The sequence below is a fragment of the Schistocerca piceifrons genome, chromosome 3 (assembly GCF_021461385.2).
Source record: "Schistocerca piceifrons isolate TAMUIC-IGC-003096 chromosome 3, iqSchPice1.1, whole genome shotgun sequence".
NCBI lineage: Eukaryota > Metazoa > Arthropoda > Insecta > Orthoptera > Acrididae > Schistocerca > Schistocerca piceifrons.
Genome location: NC_060140.1, coordinates 400,876,600 through 400,895,300, shown reverse-complemented (window position 1 = coordinate 400,895,300; position 18,701 = coordinate 400,876,600). Strand labels below are relative to the sequence as shown.

At 43.3% G+C, this 18,701-nt stretch overlaps 1 protein-coding gene across 1 annotated transcript in view; it reads left to right on the top strand.

The window, feature by feature from the left end:
- The window catches only part of LOC124789705 (UNC93-like protein), a 426,216-nt gene that overhangs the window by 271,784 nt on the left and 135,731 nt on the right, over window positions 1–18,701 (top strand). The window contains exon 4 of the mRNA XM_047257157.1: window positions 10,443–10,650. Within this exon, the coding sequence (XP_047113113.1) occupies window positions 10,443–10,650 (208 nt within the window). The remainder of the gene's footprint in view (window positions 1–10,442; window positions 10,651–18,701) is intronic.

Here is an 18,701-nt window from a genome sequence, read left to right as displayed (position 1 = left end):
CCTGGGTGCACGAATGGCAAAACGTAATTTTTTCGGATTAAACCAGGTTCTGTTTACAGCATCATGATGGTCGCATCCGTGTTTGGCGACATCGCGGTGAACGCACATTGGAAGCGTGTATTCGTCATCGCCATTCTGGCGTATCACCTGGCGTGATGGTATGGTGTGCCATTGGTTACACGTCTCGGTCACCTCCTGTTCGCATTGACGGCACTTTGAATAGTGGACGTTACATTTCATATGTGTTACTACCCGTGGCTCTACCCTTCATTCGATCCCTGCGAAACCCTACATTTCAGCAGAATAATGCACGACCACGTGTTGCAGGTCCTATACGGGCCTTTCTGGATACAGAAAATGTTCTACTGCTGCTCTGGCCAGCACATTCTCCAGATCTCTCACCAGCTGAAAACGTCTGCTCAATGGTGGCCGAGCAACTGCCTCGTCACAATACGCCAGTCACTACTCTTGATGAACTGTGGTATCGTGTTGAAGCCTTATGGGCATCTGTACCTGTACAAGCCATCCAAGCTCTGTTTGACTCAATGCCCAGGCGTATCAAGGCCGTTATTACGGCCAGAGGTGGTTGTTCTGGGTACTGACTCCTCAGGATCTATGCACCCAAGTTGCGTGAAAATGTAATCAAATGGCTCTGAGCACTATGAGACTTAACTTCTGAGGTCATCAGTCGCCTAGAACTTAGAACTAATTAAACCTAACCAACCTAAGGATATCACACACATCCATGCCTGAGGCAGGATTCGAACCTGCGACCGTAGTGTAGCGCCTAGAACCGCACGGCCACTCCGGCCGGCGAAAATGTAATCACATGTCAGTTCTAGTGTAATATATTTGTCCAATGAATACCCGTATATCATCTGCATTTCTTCTTGGTGTAGCAGTTTTAATGGCCAGTAGTATACATCCCTGTCTCACAAGTTTTTTAATCCGAGCAGGTCTTTCTTCATCAGCTTACCGCTACTTCTCCCATAATTTCGAATCTTGCACCATTTGACATGTCGAACGCTTTTTCCACAAATTGTATGTAGGTGTCTTGATTTTTCTTTAGTCTTACTCCCATTGTTAACAACATCCATTGTCAGCCGCAGCGTCAGAACTGACTCTCTGGTAGCTTTACCTTTCATAAAGCCAAACTGATCTAACAGATCCGCAATTTTCCTTTCTATTCTTGTGTACAGTAATCTTGTCAGTAACTTGGATGCATGAACTGTTAAGCCGATTGTGCGATAATTCTCGCACCTCCCTGTTCTTGAAACGGGAATTGTGTGGACGAAATTTTTCCGGAAGTCAGATGGTATATCAGTGAGTATAGTAGTTTTATAGCAACATTTCCCTTTCCGACTATCCAACTCTAACGATCAACGTCAGCTGCGTAAAAAAGCGGTTGGTATAGGTAGCCACCTGTACGTTAATTATATAAATATGTGCATATTTAAAGTTGTAACGAAATAAAACTGGTAGGTGTCGATTATGAGGGCTTAATATGAATAGAATGGAAACGGTCATCTTCGTCTTATGCTGCGTCGTCAGCAGCTATCGGTTGTGGACATGTGACTGCCAAACAGAAATTTGGTGAATAATTGTTTCTGTCGCAACGGAAGAAGCTGATATGAGTGTCTCTCCTGTTCTTCGAAGGTGAAATAGGAAAATTCTGCAGGGCTGTTTCAGCGAAGTAGCTCGGTCGATACTTAACACCATCCGTGTAACGAATTTTTCACTCTGAGACTGTGGTAATGGAGTTTACGGTATTCACACTTCCTCGAACGAAAGGGGTACTGGTCTCCAGTATACTTCTCACTCCGGGAATATCTAGCCACGAAAGTAGCAAGTTACAATCAGTTCCCTCCTACTTGTAATTAAACGCGAATTACAGAGAGCAGAAAAGTACTGATTAATTTGACTGGCTACCAATTTCAGTTTCTATGGGAACAACTGAAGTTCGAAGATTTTCCAGATCGCTGTTCGATCTCTCTAGCGGTTACTGCCCATATGAAGGCACTGACGGCCACGCTTTGTAGACTTACTTCGCAATCTTAGGCAAAGCGTTCTCCATATTCGTAAGATACGAAGATAACTCAATGACACTGACGTCTAAGCAAATGAGTGGTGCTTATTGATGTATCAAATTGCTGTTAAGACATCACCTGCCCACAGAAGGATTTAGGAAGAATCAAACTAGTGAAGGAAATGAGAGTGACGAGAGAAATAAGTGTCGTAAGATTAACTTCCAATATTAAAGATCTCGACATAGTTTCTAAGTGGTCTAATCATTAAGAATCGATAGGATACCTACATAACTAGTAAAATCTGTAGGATACTTAAATAATTAATAAAATCAGTTTTATTCTAAAATCTTCACAATGTTTTGACAGTGTGGCTAAAACGTATACAACAGGAGACATACCGTCAACTTACCAGAGAACCATTATTGCTACACAGCGCTGAAGGAGATGTGCTGATAAACATGAAAACTCTGGGATTCCAGTCATTTCATTCTTGGAAATAGTTAGATAACACAGAGAAGAATAGAAGGAATAACTGAAATTGTCAGAACGAAGATCGATTTGGTCTTAGGAAAAGAAAAAGTGCTTGAAGAAATTCTGATGTTGTACAATGTAATCCTATAAAGAGGCTGGGAAAAAAACGGAAATTCTTTTATAGATCTTCAAAAGAGCATAAGAGAATATGTTTCTGCAATATAATGCTCCAAACAGGACATACTATTACCAGTAAAAATTTGATTCTAAAGGAGAGATTTAGAAAGGTTTTATTTACAAATGTAACTAACAAAACTTTAGTTCATCGACATTGTTATATAATTCATGTGTCGAAGGTACGTGAAAAAATGTCGGAACAGAAATTAATTAGCAAAGGCGTAGTTAGGAGACTTAGTGTTTGTATGCTTCACATTGTTGTTGCTTCATGGAACTGACGGTATGTGTATCAGAAAACTTCAGTTAAACTGGGTAGGCCTTGGTATCAGAACTGAAGGAATATGCGACGTGAGAGCCAAAGCAATATCTTTGTGATAACGCTGCAGTAATGATGCAGGGGCGGAAATATTTTGAGATAAAATACTTACTGGACGAATAATGGTGGAAAATCTTGACAAACTATATGGCCACAGCACATTAAGTGTTGAGATATAAAAGTGTTGAGATATAAAACCTAATAAAGAGTTTCAGAAAAAATGCAATCTCTCAACAGAAGAACGGTTTATCAGAAATTATAGCACGGTATTTAATAACTTAGAAAATTCAACAGACCAGACATTATACGTGAAGATTAAGAAGAGAATACGTAAGAGCCACCACAACAGACGATGTATGTGGTTGACACAGCGATACGACAAGACTGGGATGAGTTATAATAATGTGAATATCGTTTTCAAAAATAAACTATAGTAAAGACGTAACTGGCATTACGCAAACCGCACGTCGGTGACTCAGAATAATGAAACAAACCGATGACTAATAGTTTTTGAGCTAATTTACAGATAATATCTCACATTACTTACTGCTCATGTGCGATGCCTTTATGCGAGAGTTACATATTTCTCGCCCGTAAGAACATTCGTTTATGCTTGTTTTTCTTTCCTTTTTCTTGCTTGATTTGTAAATTAGTCTCTCTGTTTTTAATAAAGACTTGTATGAAATAAACTCAGTGACGTACGGGCGTCCTAATTGTTCACACGAGCGCTTGGTTCTTTTCATAATAAAATCTCAGCTGTAAATATTAGGCGTACTACTGTACAACTCAGGGTAATTAGAAGCGTCAGCGTGCAACAGAGTAATTCGATTAGCATATTATCTTTCCGAGAATTTGCATGAATAACTACCATTTACATGCACGTCGGTTGCAGTTACTCACCTGCAGCTACATGCGGGCTTATTTACTTTTCCACCGGCCTTTGGCACTCTGTATTTGCATAATATGTTCTCATTAGATTTACGCTTAATCTCAAATTTATGAATTCACTGGAAGATACCAGCAAAACGGAAGAAACGTTTCTGTAGGTACTAAAACTAACTTACCTATAACTACACAATCTACAGAATGCATCACAACATTAAAATACCAAGACTATACAGTACTTACGCCTGCTCCACTGTACAGTGTGGTTATCACTACCTGAGAGAGCTCGCATGAAGCATTAATCTAGTACAGTGAAAAAATGTGTAAACATTTGTAAACCGATGGAAGAAACACATTTCAATTTCTATATGAGAGGGTAACATTTGCTAACTGTATACCATATTTACGTTCAAGGTCACAAACGTTGCTTAATGTAATCGCCATCTGCATCCATGGCATACCAGTACCGACATGTAACTGCAAATCATGGCACTAACACTGCAAACAACGCAAATATGTAAATTGAGGGCGGAGAGAGGAAGAAAGGAACGGAAAGGAAAGGGGAGGAATCACTGCTGTTAGTTGCATTAGGAATGCCGAAATCGGCAGCGGCGAGTGAAAATGTGTGCTGGAGCGGGATTCGAACCCGGGATCTTCTGCTTAGTAGGCAGGTGCGGTAATCACTGAACCGTCCGAGACGCATTGTTGTCGCAACTGCACGGGCCATCTCGGATCGCCTCAAGGCCCATCCACACCCCGAGCGCCGCTTATTCGCAGCCCCTGTCTATTTCCTTCGTAATCGCTCTTCCGAGATTCCCACAGGAGGCCGTACGTATTGGTGCATCTGCTCTGAAGAAGGGATTCATTGCCCAGCTAGGCTTATCAGATTATATTACTATGTGGCGTTTGTTCCTTCGGAAATATCCAAAAGAACAGACACCACACATTCGTTTAACAACGAAAATTCTGCATCCCACAGTCTGAACATCGTCCTATAAATTTGGGTACCCATGCGATAAACAGTTTTCCGTCTATACTGCCTCAAGTAGAGAAAGTCGCTGCGCTGTGAACGTGAAATATCCCCAGATGCCAGGGAATGGGGCGTGGAAATCAAACTCATGGTAGAAGACGGACTGCGTAGAATACTAAGAGACACGAACACAAACAGAATTATAGTCGATCGTAATTCTGTAATGTTTTAAACACGTAACCTGTCCAAGAAATTGATATAATGTTTACAATAACTGCAAATAAAAGTACCAAAGAAAAGTTTGTAATGGGACTAACCTTATCCTTAGTCTTAATAGTGTGGTTAGTGATACACTATGTCATCAAAAATATCCGGATACCTGGCTGAAAATGACTTACACTTTCGTGGCGCCCGCCATCGGTAATGCTGGTTTTCAGCATGGTTTGGCCTACCCTTAGCCTTGATGACAGCTTCCACTCTAGCAGGTGCTGGAAATTTTCTTGGGGAATGGCAGCCCACTCTTCAAGCAGTGCTGCACTGAGGCGAAGTACCGATGACGGTCGGTGAGGCCTGGCACGAAGTCGGCCCTCCAAAACACCCCAAAGGTGTTCTATAGGATTCAGGCCAGTCCATTACAAGGATGTTATTGTCGTGTAACCACTCCGCCACAGACCGTGCATTACGAACATGTGCTCTATCGTGTTGAAAGATGCAATCGACATCCCCGAATTGCTCTTCAACAGTTGGAAGCAAGAAGGTGTTTAAAACATCATTGTAGGCCTGTGCTGTGATAGTGCCACGCAAGCCACACCATAACACCACCGCCTCCGAATTTTACTGTTGTCACTACACACGCTGCAGATGACGTTCACCGGGCATTCGTCGTACCCACACCGCGCCATCGCATCGCCACATTGTGTGCCGTGATTCCTCACTCCACACAACGTTTTTTCCACTGTTCAATCGTCCAATGTTTACGCTCCTTACATTAAGCGACGCGTCGTCTCGCGTATAGAGGCGTGATGTGTGGCTTATGAACAGTGAACAGCCGCTCGACCATGAATTCCAAGTGTTCTCACTTCCCGCCTGACTGTCAAGTACTTGCAGTGGATCCTGATGCAGTTTGGAATTCCTGTGTGATGGTCTCCATAGATATCTGCCTATTAAACATTACGATCCTCTTCAACTGTCGGTGGTCTCTGTCAGTCAACAGACGAGGTCGGCCAATACGCTTTTGTGCTGTACGTGTCCCTTCAAGTTTACACTTCACTATCACATGGGAAACAATGGACCTAGGGTGTTTAGGAGTGTGGAAATCTCGTGTACAGACGTATGACACAAGTGACACCCAATCACCTGACCACGTTCGCAGTCCGTGGGTTCCGCGAAGCGCCCCATTCTGTGTCTCGCGATGTCTAATAACTACTGAGATCGCTGATACGGAGTACCTGGCAGTATGTGCCAGAACAATGCAGCTAATATGAAAAACGTATGTTTTGGGGGGTTTCCGGGTACTTTTGATCACATAGTGTTCGTTTACGTAATTTATGCACTCACATCACATTGATTTTTAATTCAACTGCTCAACTGCAGCGTCTTACAAGCTCTTTAATCAGGCCACAACCGTCCACTCGTTCTATTAACCTTTCTGGAGTTTATGCTGGTAGCACTAAAAGCGAAAGGTCCGCCCCATTAGCTGCACGGTCAGCGCGTTGGAATGCCACGCACGGGGATCCGGTTCGATTCCCAGCTGGGGTGGTACGATTTAATTCCACAGTAGCCTCTGGAACGAGTGCTTGGCGTTGTGGCACGACGTCGAACGCAAACTCCCAGTTTCTCGTGCCCGCTTGTCCCACCACCCTCTGCTGTGCAGATTATTCGGCTTCTGATGCGCGTTTATGTAAACAGAGCAGTTACGCGTATGCACCCACGGTACCAACTGCGCCAAGTAAACATCTTGACTTACCATGCTTGTAAAAACAAACCACCAATAAATATCTAATTGCGCCTTAAGTTGTTACGTTTTATGTTACGCACCCTGTATTTCACGATCTGAATTCCATGGATTCTTTTATGGGGTTATATAAATGAGCTTGCATATTTACCTCCTTCATCGACGACAATTTCGTAATCCAAAAAGTTTATTTCTAAAATGCTCTCATCGGTGATAGTACACGTGCTTCATATAGTACTGTATGTCATAACTGGGACCGAGCGAGGTGGCGCAGTGGTTAGCACACTGGACTCGCATTCGGGAGGACGACGGTTCAATCCCGTCTCCGACCACCCTGATTTAGGTTTTCCGTGATTTCCCTAAATCGCTTCAGGCAAATGCCGGGATGGTTCCTTTGAAAGGGCACGGCCGATTTCTTTCCCCATCCTTCCCTCACCCGAGCTTGCGCTCCGTCTCTAATGACCTCGTTGTCGACGGGACATTAAACACTAATCTCCTCCTCTTCCATAACTGGATTAACGTTGAGGTGTGGCCCTAGTCAAGGTCAACCGTTGATAATAACATCGTCCGCAAACGAAGCTGATACTGTCTCACAAACTCTTCATGTGTGTTAGGAGTATTTACAGTAATGGCTGCATATGGTCATATCTGATCTTACTTTTTTCCGTCCAGTACAACGACGTATTTTTGTGGTTTTTATTGGTCAAATGGCTCTGAGCACCATGGGACTTAACATCTGAGGTCCTCAGTCCCCTAACACTTAGAAATACTTAAACCCAACTAATCTAAAGACATCACACACAACAAGCAATTTCAATAAATTTCATTGTTAGAGGAACGATCAGACGGTTTAATTCTTCATCACCAGGTAGATTATAACAGCCACCCAAGGGGTGACTCCTCTATCGAAGCTTATGGCTTTTTAAGAATGCAGTTAGCGATGTCGGATGCAGCGTACAGGTAGCCTCTCACAATGGTAGATTACACAGATTAGGCTGTTCTAAGTTTGCTGTGCGCTGTGCTAACAATTTACCCCATATCTAGTGATTGTACAAAATATGGAAATACCACGAGAAATTCTTGCTTGAACATAAATGTAGATGCTAGACAAGCTCGCAGGTTGTGGTGTTCTATTTGACCACAACAGCACCTGAGCAATGTCCTCATTATGTTGTAAATATCAGTCGTGGCTACAAACAAGCTCTGTGTAGTTGTGACTTCGTTATGAACGATCATAGTGCCCTCGAACGAGGGAAAATGGTTGGTGATTATATGGTGGGTGCCCCTGTAACATAAGCAAACGAAATGTTTAGTGTTTCAAGAAGAACCGTATCGTAGATTTACACCACATACAAGGCAAGCGAAAAAACATCATCCGTTACGTCACATCGCGGACGAAAGTGTGGACTGATCATCACAAATGATCATTGAAGAGGATTGTGACGAAAAAAATTGCTGGACGATTGCAGTAAATGTCACTACAGAACTGAATTTCGCACTCACAAACACTGTCAGCGCCAAAACAACATGAATGGAGTTTCAGAAACAGGGAATTGAGGCAGAACTGGAATTCCAACCCTGTCAGCAGTGAAGCAAAGGCCCGTAACAGGGGAATATGGTGCCGAAGCCATAAAACCTGTAGTATGGGGAAATGGCCGAAAGTCTTTTGATCGGATGAGTCTTGTTTCACATTGTTTCCAACTTTTGGCCGTGCTTACGCCCGAATAGCGACACATGGCGGGAATTTAGTGATAATTTGGGCAACCATAACGTGGTGTTCCATGGACCACACGGCTATTCTGCAACGGCTGTGTGGCCATCTTGGATGATCAGGTACCTCTTTGGTACAGTGTTTGTTCCCAATTTGTGACGTGAAGTCCCAAGACGACAGAGCTCTGTTCAAACAGCTCGCATCGTTCCAGGACTGGTTTTGTGAGCACGAGGGTTTAGCGTCGCATCTCCTCTGGCCCCAGTGCCTTCAGATCTACACGGAGGTGACAAAATTCATGGGATAGCGACATGCAGGTATACAGACAGCGGCAGTATCGCGTACATAAGATATAAAAGGACAGTGCTTTGGTGAAACTGTCATTTGTACTGAGGTGATTCATATGAAAAGATTTCTGACGTGATTATGGCCGTATGACACGGGAATTAACAGACTTTGAACATGGAATGGCGAAATGATAGTTGGAGCTAGAGGCATGTAACATTCCATTTCGGGAAACATTAGCGAATTTTGTATTGCGAGATCCGCAGTGTCAAGCGTGTGCCTAGAATTCCAGAGTTAAGGCAGTACGTCTTTCCCCCGAAAACGCTGTAGCCGTCAGCCAGACTCTTAGCGACCGAGAGCAGCGGCATTTGAGTAGAGTTGTCAGCGCTAATAGACAAGCGACACTGCATGAAATATCCGCTGAAATCAATGTGGCACGTACGACGAACGTATTCGTTATGGCAATGCTGCGAAATTTGGTGTTAATGCCCTATAGTAGCAGAAGACCGACGCGACTGCCTTTGTTATCAGCACGGCATCGCTTGGAGCAACTCTCCTGGACTCATGACCATATCTGTTGAACCCTAGACGACTGGAAAACCATGACCTGTCCGTATTAGTCCCTATTTCAAATAGTAAGAGCTGACGGCTGGGTTCGAGTGTGGCGCCGACCCCACGAAGCCATGGACCCAAGTTGTCAACAAAGCACTGTGCTACCTGGTACTGGCTTCATAATTGTGTGGGCAATGTTTACATGGGAAGGACTGGGTTCTCTGATTCAAATGAATCGATCATTGACTGGAAATGTTTACTTTACAGGTGGAGTTGTGGGGACATCCAGATTTGGCAGATACTTTCTGCCATTGTGTCACGTCTTCACGCAGACGGACCTTTTTGAACCGATTCCATACAACCAATTGGTACATACACACCACTCCGATGCCATGACATACGTCAGCGGTGCCGGATCACATAATTGGCTGATATTTTTCCACACTATTGTATACGACTTGGTACACACCGGTAAGGAGAGATGGGCTACAGCACATTGCGACAACTGTCGTTGTACGAATGCTGGACAAGAGCAGAAATGATTAGCAAACAAGTTAACACAGTAAACGGAAGATTTACATAACATGTACTCCTCCAAACATATGAAGACTCATTACAGATAATGCTGCAAGAAAAAGAGTCCAGCTAATACAACAGCAGCAAGGATGAAGCTCTCTGAAGCAGGAAAGATGGTGTTGGAGCCGTAACTAGGCGGCATCTGCGTAGCGTCAAGTAGCGAAGTGGCACTGATGGCAAGTGGGCTGTGTGGCTACCACTGGCCGTCCTACAGTGCGGCGGGAGAGAGCGCACGTGACACTAAGCCGCTGGAAGCGTGACTCAGTGCGCACACACCATTGGGTCCGCCAGGTCCCGGGCAACCGTTACTGGCAGCTGACGAAAATTAGCAATTCCGTTCACAACTTTATGACGCCCATGGCGTGGTATAGATACGTGACACCACAAACATCATCTACAGTGTTCCATAGAGACCAGTGTGTTCTTTTAACTGGGTGACTAAGATTTTGTCTGGTGAAGTTATCGACCAAAAGATAGTATTCGAATCACTCATACGAGTGCGTTCTTTTGTTTGGGTGCAGTGTTTTCTCTGGGCTCGGGAACGCCTAAAAATCTGACGGGAGACCTGGGTGATGTGTGTGGCGCCAACTACCTGCCCTCCGCCGCCAGCGGCGGTACGGCCGCCTCGCGGCCCCCGGACGAGAAGATCTACATCGTAGCCGCCGCCTACCTCGCCTGCATGGTCAGCGCCTGCCTCCTCGTCGGCATCGGAGTCGACTCCCTCAGCAGGTGCGTCGCATGCAAGTTTGATTTAGCTAATGCCTAATCCATATTAGTTCCCTTATTCACCTGTATTATTAATAGCAAACAAAAAGTTTCCATTTCATTTGGCTCTGAGCACTATGCGACTTAACTTCTGAGGTCATCAGTCGCCTAGAACTTAGAACTAATTAAACCTAACTAACCTAAGGACATCACACACATCCATGCCCGAGGCAGGATTCGAACCTGCGACCGCAGTGGTCGCTTGGCTCCAGACTGTAGCACCTAGAACCGCACGGCCACTCCGGCCGGCTTCCATTTCATCTCGCTGCTGCAGCATATATGCAATTCCTATGTGGGCATATAATCACCGACAAGTATGTAAGGTATTAGTGGTGATAAATGCGGAAACGTGAACTATAGAGCCGTTATTACCAAATGCGTCCAATCAGGACAAGTGCACTGTCATTCTATTCTTGGCTGCTGAAGAACAACCGCCAGTAGACATCCATAGGAGAACGAAGAATGTGTACAGAGCAGCATGTCTGTGGAAAACCATCATCGTGGAATGGTGCTGGTCACGATTCGACACAAGATGCCATGCGGTCTGGGGGGGTCAGCCTCATCAAACTCGGATACACTCGCGCATCCGGCCTATGGTCCTGATCTATCCCCAGGCGAGTATCACGCCTTCGGTCCCTTAAAAGAGATTCCACTCGGACTAGGATGTGTAGCAGATAGTTAAGAACTTCTCCACTCAAAAGGACACTTTCACCAAATGTGTATCTACAACCTGGGGCATCAGTGGGATGATCGCTTCAATGCTCATGGCGATTTTGACTCATTGGCATTCCGATTCTGTACTGTACGACCTTCTAAAGGCAGTTTTTGATTGTCCCTTGTACAATGACCTGGAAAAAGTAGCTTTCAAACGGTTCAAATGGCTCTGAGGACTATGGGACTTAAGTTCTGAGGTCATCAGTCCCATAGAACTTAGAACTACTTAAACCTAACTAACCTAAGGACATCACACACATCCATGCCCGAGGCAGGATTCGAACCTGCGACCGTAGCAGTCACGCGGTTCCAACTGTAGCGCCTAGAACCGCTCAGCCACCCCGGCCGGCGAAAAAGTAGCGTGTTGATCCACCTTTGTTCTGTAACCGATGAGTTTACCAAAGTGCATAGAGAGGACAGAGTGCACAGTGAAGCGTCTTGCTACATCACGTGAGCAGGCCACTGCGAGATACACAGCAAGATCTATGTGTAGATTAAATGCATTGAATAACCGAACATCTCACCCATTAGGATATTTTGTGATCTCTCAAAGGCTTTTGATTGTGTGAATCATGAAATTCTTCTAGATAAGCTTAAGCATTGTAATATGAGCATGACAGTGCACAAATGGTTTAATTCATACTTACTTGGAAGAACGCAGAGGGTTGAAATTAACAGTACAGATAGTCTGCAAAAACCAGCAGAGTCCTCTAACTGGGGAGGTATCAAGAATGGTGTCCCACAGGGTTCAGTCTTGGGTTCCTTACTGTTCTTAATATATATTAACAACTTGCCACTATATATTCATGAAGATGGAAAGCTAGTTCTTTTTGCTGATGATACAAGTATAGTAATCACACCCAACAACCAACAATCAGCTGAGGAAATTGCAAATAATGTCTTTCACAAAATCATTAAGTGGTTCTCTGCAAATGGACTCTCACTAAATTTTGAGAAACACAATTTTTACAGTTCTGTACAGTAAATGGCACAATACCATTGATAAATATAGACTATGAACGGAAGTCTGTTGCTAAGGCAGAATACTCAAAATTTCTTGGTGTGTGCATTGATGAGAAATTGAATTGGAAGATACACATTGATGATCTGCTGAAACGGTTAGTTTCAACTACTTATGCTATTAGGGTTATTGCAAATTTTGGTAATAAACGTATCAGTAAATTAGCCTACTAAACCTATTTTCATTCGCTGCTTTTATAAGTCATCGTATTTTGGCGCAATTCGTCATTAAGAGATAAAGTATTCATTGCACAAAAGGGTGTAATCAGAATAATAGCTGGAGCCCACTCAAGATCACCTTGCAGACATTTATTTAAGGAACTCGGGATATTCACAGTACCGTCGCAAAACATATATTCACTTATGAAATTTGTCATTAATAACGCATCCCAACTGAAAAATAATAGCGAAGTGCATTGCTACAACACTAGAAGAAAGGATAATCTTCACTGTTCCGGATTAAATCTCACTTTGACACAGAAAGTGGTAAATTATACTGCCACAATGGCAAATTAAAAGAATTTCTGAATGACAACTCCATTTACTCAATAGATGGATACTTAGATATGAAGTAGTAACTGTACAAAAATAAAAAAAATAAAAAAAAAGAGTGTGTTATTTTGTGTAATGAAAACTTATGTTAAGTGACACGTTCCACGTTATTACGAAATGTCGTATTCTTGATCTGTGGAACAAGGATTAATGTATGTCTGTATGTACCCAGTCCTTTTGCAGACATAACTAGGGAGAAGAAGTGCATTGCGGAGAAGTGTACGATATAAGTGCGAAGAATACAAGCTCCAAGACGGTTGAAGTCAGACATTACTGCCTGGCACAACAAATTTATCGTATTTTGATGATATTTTTAATTTTCAGTGTATGTTGTGTTGTGGCATGAATTAGCTATTTACCGCACCATTGAATTCAAGCCCCACATGACAGTTGGTGTCAGTGCAGGTCATTCATTCCTGTTGTGGCTAGTCTGCCAGATGCAGCGACCTGCCAAGGCTAGGTAGGGCCATTTGTTGCATCGAAAGGGGAGGCACGACTGAGTGGAGGAAGGGGTATCGAATTGGAGTCAGCGCCAGGGTTCATGGACAGCATATGACAAGAATTCGCGTATGAAACTGGGGCAGGTATGGAGCGCCGGCCGGTCTTGTTTCTGTCCCTTCGCTGGTGATAGTGGCCGCACGTATACAGACGACAGAGCTGGTGTCGTCATCTGAGGGAGCCGCAGCCGAGAAGTGGCGGTATAAGAATAGCCACAAGAAGCCATCACAGGTATCAAATTCCCAAGAGCATACTCACCCATATGAGGTGCAGCAGAAAATTCGTATAGTTAAGCATTGGAGGCAGCGAGGTCGTCGCTGGTGCCTTGGCTTCTAGCAGCTTGTTGTAAAGTCGGAGCATCGATTCGATCTGGACGAACGGATAGTGCTTGGCTGTACTGAGCCATTGAATGGAGTGTTGCTAGTATACAAGTTGTTATTTGCTGCAGTGTGTGTACAGCTACGACGGTTAAAGGAGATTGTGTAAGATTTTGTGCACACGACTCCTTGCAGCACGCTTAACTTCCTCATTCTGGAGTATTTCTTTGCGGTGTGGGATCCTCAACAGATAAAATTGACGAAGGACATGTAAAAAGTTCAAAGAAGGGCAGCTAGTTTCGTATTCTCGCGAAATGGGGGAAAGAGGCCCACAGATATGATACATGAATTGGGGTGGTAGTCATTAAAACCAACGGGCTTTTCGCTGCGACAGGACCTTCCATGAAATTTCAGTCACCAACTTTCTCCGCAGAGTGGAAACTATTTTGTTGGCGCCCACCTGCATAAGGAGAACTAATGATCGTAATAAAATAAAACAAACCAGAGCTCGCACAGAAACATGTCATTCTTCCCGCGTGCCGTTAGAGAGTGGAACGGTAGAGAGTTAGCTTGAAGATGTTTCCAGGAACCATCTGAGAGGCACTTAATTGTGAACTCCAGAGAAATCATTTTGATGTAGATGTCTGGTTTTCTGAATCTCGATTTTACAAGAGGTCACCAAGCAAATATGACTATGCCGCTATAGGGCCTAGAACATTAAACGTTGAGAAACTGTATTTTATTGTTTTATGGCGAACCTCAGCAATGATTCGCAACTGCTACATATTTATGGGAATTATATATAATTATATCTTAATCTCCTTTTTTGCTCTCTCTCTCTACCTGTCTTATCCTCCCCCTCTTGTTGTCCATCTCGTCATTCTCCCGCCTCTCTCTGTCCCTCACCTCCTCTCATATCTGTCCTCCTCCTTCTCATCTCTTTCTCTCATTCTCCTCCTATCCCACTCACTTTGCGTCTCCTCATTCTCTCGTCTCTTTGTCCGTTTCCTTCTCTTTTCCTCCTCTGTTCATCTAGTTCTCCCCCTCTTTCTGATTTTGAAGCTTTTTTCTATGCTTTTGCAAGAGGCACCACAGTACATTTTAATTTCCACTGTCTTTACTTTTACAAATAAATTTATAAAACTTTGTCAGCATGACCAGGAAGGATTCAGCATTCACAGTCACAGCAGAGGAAGTTCAAAAACATAAAATAATAATTTCTTCTTTTCATGTGAAATTTTTTCACTTACTATTGGCTGCGTTAGTTGCTGTAGCTACACTTTTCTTCATAAGAAAGAGAGATTCTTCGATGAATCTTGCACAGTCTACAAACCATACTAAGAGGTGTATGAAACACCAGAATTTATTTAATTTATGAAGAAATGAGTTAGTTGTTATATATCTAGAAGAAACTTAAACTTTATAGTTAATTATCTCAATTTTTACCACAGTTTTCAATAGATTTGGAAAATTGTGCTTCTGTAAATGTGGTTTGCAACTGTGCAAAACTCATGGAAGAATCTCTCTTACTTATGAAGAAAAGTGTACTTATAGCAACTAATGCAGCCAATAGTAAGTGAAAAGAAGATCAAATTTCATATGTAAAAAAATTATTTTGTTATTTTTTGGTACTTACACTGCTATGAGTGGAATCCTGAATCCTTCCTGCTCATGATGACAAAGTTATACGAATTTCGTTGAAAAAGAATAGACAGTGGAAATAAAAAGGTCCTTGCAGTACTGAACTTACGTGACGAAAAATGCAAAACTAAGTTTTCCTTCCTGTAGACAGAATATTTAGGATTTTATTGCTTCGCAACATGGTAGGTCATAAAATAAGAAGTGCAGGTTTACTACAAATGATTGAAGCGATTTCACAGCTCTACAATAACTTTATTATTTGAGATATTTTCACAATGCTTTGCACACACATACAAAAACTCAAATAGTTTTTTTAGGCATTCACAAATGTTCGATATGTGCCCCTTTAGTCATTCGGCAGACATCAAGCCGATAATCAAGTTCCTCCCACACTCGGCGCAGCATGTCCACATCAATGAGTTCGGAAGCATCGTTGATGCGAGCTCGCAGTTCCTGCACGTTTCTTGGTAGAGGAGGTTTAAACACTGAATCTTTCACATAACCCCACAGAAAGAAATCGCATGGGGTTAAGTCGGGAGAGCGTGGAGGCCATGACATGAATTGTTGATCATGATCTCCACCACGACCAATCCATCGGTTTTCCAATCTCCTGTTTAAGAAATGCTTCTGCTTTAGCCTTTTCCGTAAGATTTTCCAAACCGTCGGCTGTGGTACGTTTAGCTCCCTGCTTGCTTTATTCGTCGACTTCCGCGGCTACGCGTGAAACTTGCCCGCACGCGTTCAACCGTTTCTTCGCTCACTGCAGGCCGACCCGTTGATTTCCCCTTACAGAGGCATCCAGAAGCTTTAAACTGCGCGTACCATCGCCGAATGGAGTTAGCAGTTGGTGGATCTTTGTTGAACTTGGTCCTGAAGTGTCATTGCACTGTTATGACTGACTGATGTGAGTGCATTTCAAGCACGACATACGCTTTCTCGGCTCCTGTCGCCATTTTGTCTCACTGCGCTCTCGAGCGCTCTGGCGGCAGAAACCTGAAGTGCGGCTTCAGCCGAACAAAACTTTATGTGTTTTTCTACGTATCTGTAGTGTGTCGTGACCATATGTCAATGAATGGAGCTACAGTGACTTTATGAAATCGCTCCAATCATTTGTAATAGCCCTGTATTACGTGTCAACAAACTCTAGGCATTAATTAAGAACTTTGTAAAATGAAATGAGGTAGCCGGTCGACTGAGTGATAACCACGTATAAGTGGTCCCATTAAGGAGGATATGCATTATGAGAGTTACGTCTTGGACATGTTTTCTTCGGAGCGAAACTCACTGTCAGAGTTGCCACGTCACTGGATTCACATGTCTTCATAAGCCTCAAGCGATATCACTCCATTTTAGAGTACGCGTGTTCTCAGTGGATCTATGACGCTGCAGACAAGATAGAGCAGCTGCAAGTGCTACAGAAAATAGCCTGACTATCGACAGTTGGCATACATTCAAATATTGTTTGCCGAGGGATGGCTTAACTATCGACACATTAATCGATATGAAGTGACTGTTATTAGTTAGTGACTGGTTGTTATCGAGTTAATGTTGGTTTAGATATGACTGGTTGAAATGAGGAAATGAATTACCTCAATCCCATAGCAGTACATCGCTGGTTATCGGAGCTCTGTTCGAAGCGCGGCTCATCACTGAAGACAATTATACTCCACTTAATAATATTCCATGCCAAAGACATGTCTGAAGACGCCCCAGATAGCGGTGGGATATTAACGTGACTGTCGCCCACCGTATGGCTCGACAACCACGAGTGGTGGTCGTGAGGTGCCGTTTCTTTTTGTAGCCGGACTCCTTTGGTTGCGCCGCGCAGCATCGTAACAGCACGGCAATACGTGGGCGATACTGTACGATCCATTCCGTTGCCCTTCTTGGCAAGCCATCCTGGCCTTATATTTGGAAAGATTATGCTCACCCGTACTGGAGAGAGATTCCACTGCTTGTCTTGGTGCTTGCCATTGTCCCTGGATCTTTCCCCATTTTGGGCACGGCCCTCCGACGAGCTCGCGATGTTGACCATTTAATGCACCAGTTGGACAGAATCTGGCACGATATCCCACAGGAGGACATCCAACAACTTTATCAATTAGTGCGATCCCGAATAACTCCTTCTACGAGTCTAAGGGTCAGAGATGGAACAACGCTTTATTGACTTTCCCAATTTATGAAGCTGCTTCTCCTGGATAAATATATAGTTTTCCTAAAAATGCAATCATTTGTTTGTCTGTACATTTACATCATATCACATCACATTCACCCGACTTCCGTCCCATTCGAATAATGCCTTCATGGTGTACCTGCTTTTTTCTTTTCTTTTTAATTAGTGATTTTAAAGAAACAGGTATTACACATTGCTACAGAGCAAGAAACACACTCCAGTCACCTTTATACCAGTTACAATGTCAAGAATGAGAATCAGTGTACCTGGGAATGACAGGAAGAAATTTCAAAACTCGGCATAAAGAAGGTTTAAGAAACTGCAAGTGTAACATTACCCGAGTTACTTTTGCCGAATACCTCAGACAATATGGACCTGAACCACCCAACTTGGAACAGAACGTGAAAATTATTAGAGTAACAGTTACAACAAAAGACTCCTGACATTTCAAGAAAACTTTAATATCACAGAGTCCTTGCAAGAAGAAAGAAAGTAGTTAATGATCAGGTCGATATAAGCGATAATTAACTGATCACGTTAACCACAAAATCAATAACAGAGATGAAACTTTCTGTCAGATTAAAACTGCGTGCCGGAACGAGACTCGAACTCGGACAAATGCTCTACCATCTGAGCTACCCAAGCACTGCTCACAACCCCTCCTCAAAACTTCAATTCTGCCAGTACCTCGTTTCCTACCCTCCAGACTTCACAGAAGTTCTTCTGCGAACCTTGTGAGTACGAGCCTCGGTCCAGCACACAGTTTTAATCCGCCAAGAAGTTTCATATCATCGCACACTCCGCTGCAGAGTGACAATCTCATTCTGAATAAGAGAGATGTCAAATATAACGAGCCTAAATAATAAATTCGAAGCCAACACGTACGGGACTGTTGATATATCGTTGTGGCAAAACGGTAATTAATTAGTGACAATATTATCGAGATAATGTTGGCTTCGATGTGATAGGTTGAAACGATAATCATTCGGAAATGAATTATCTGAATCCCTCTATCCCTCCCTCCTTCTCCCTCTCCCTCTCCCTCTCTCTCTCTTTCTCTCTCTCTCTCTCTCTCTCTCTCTCTCTCTCTCTCTCTCTCT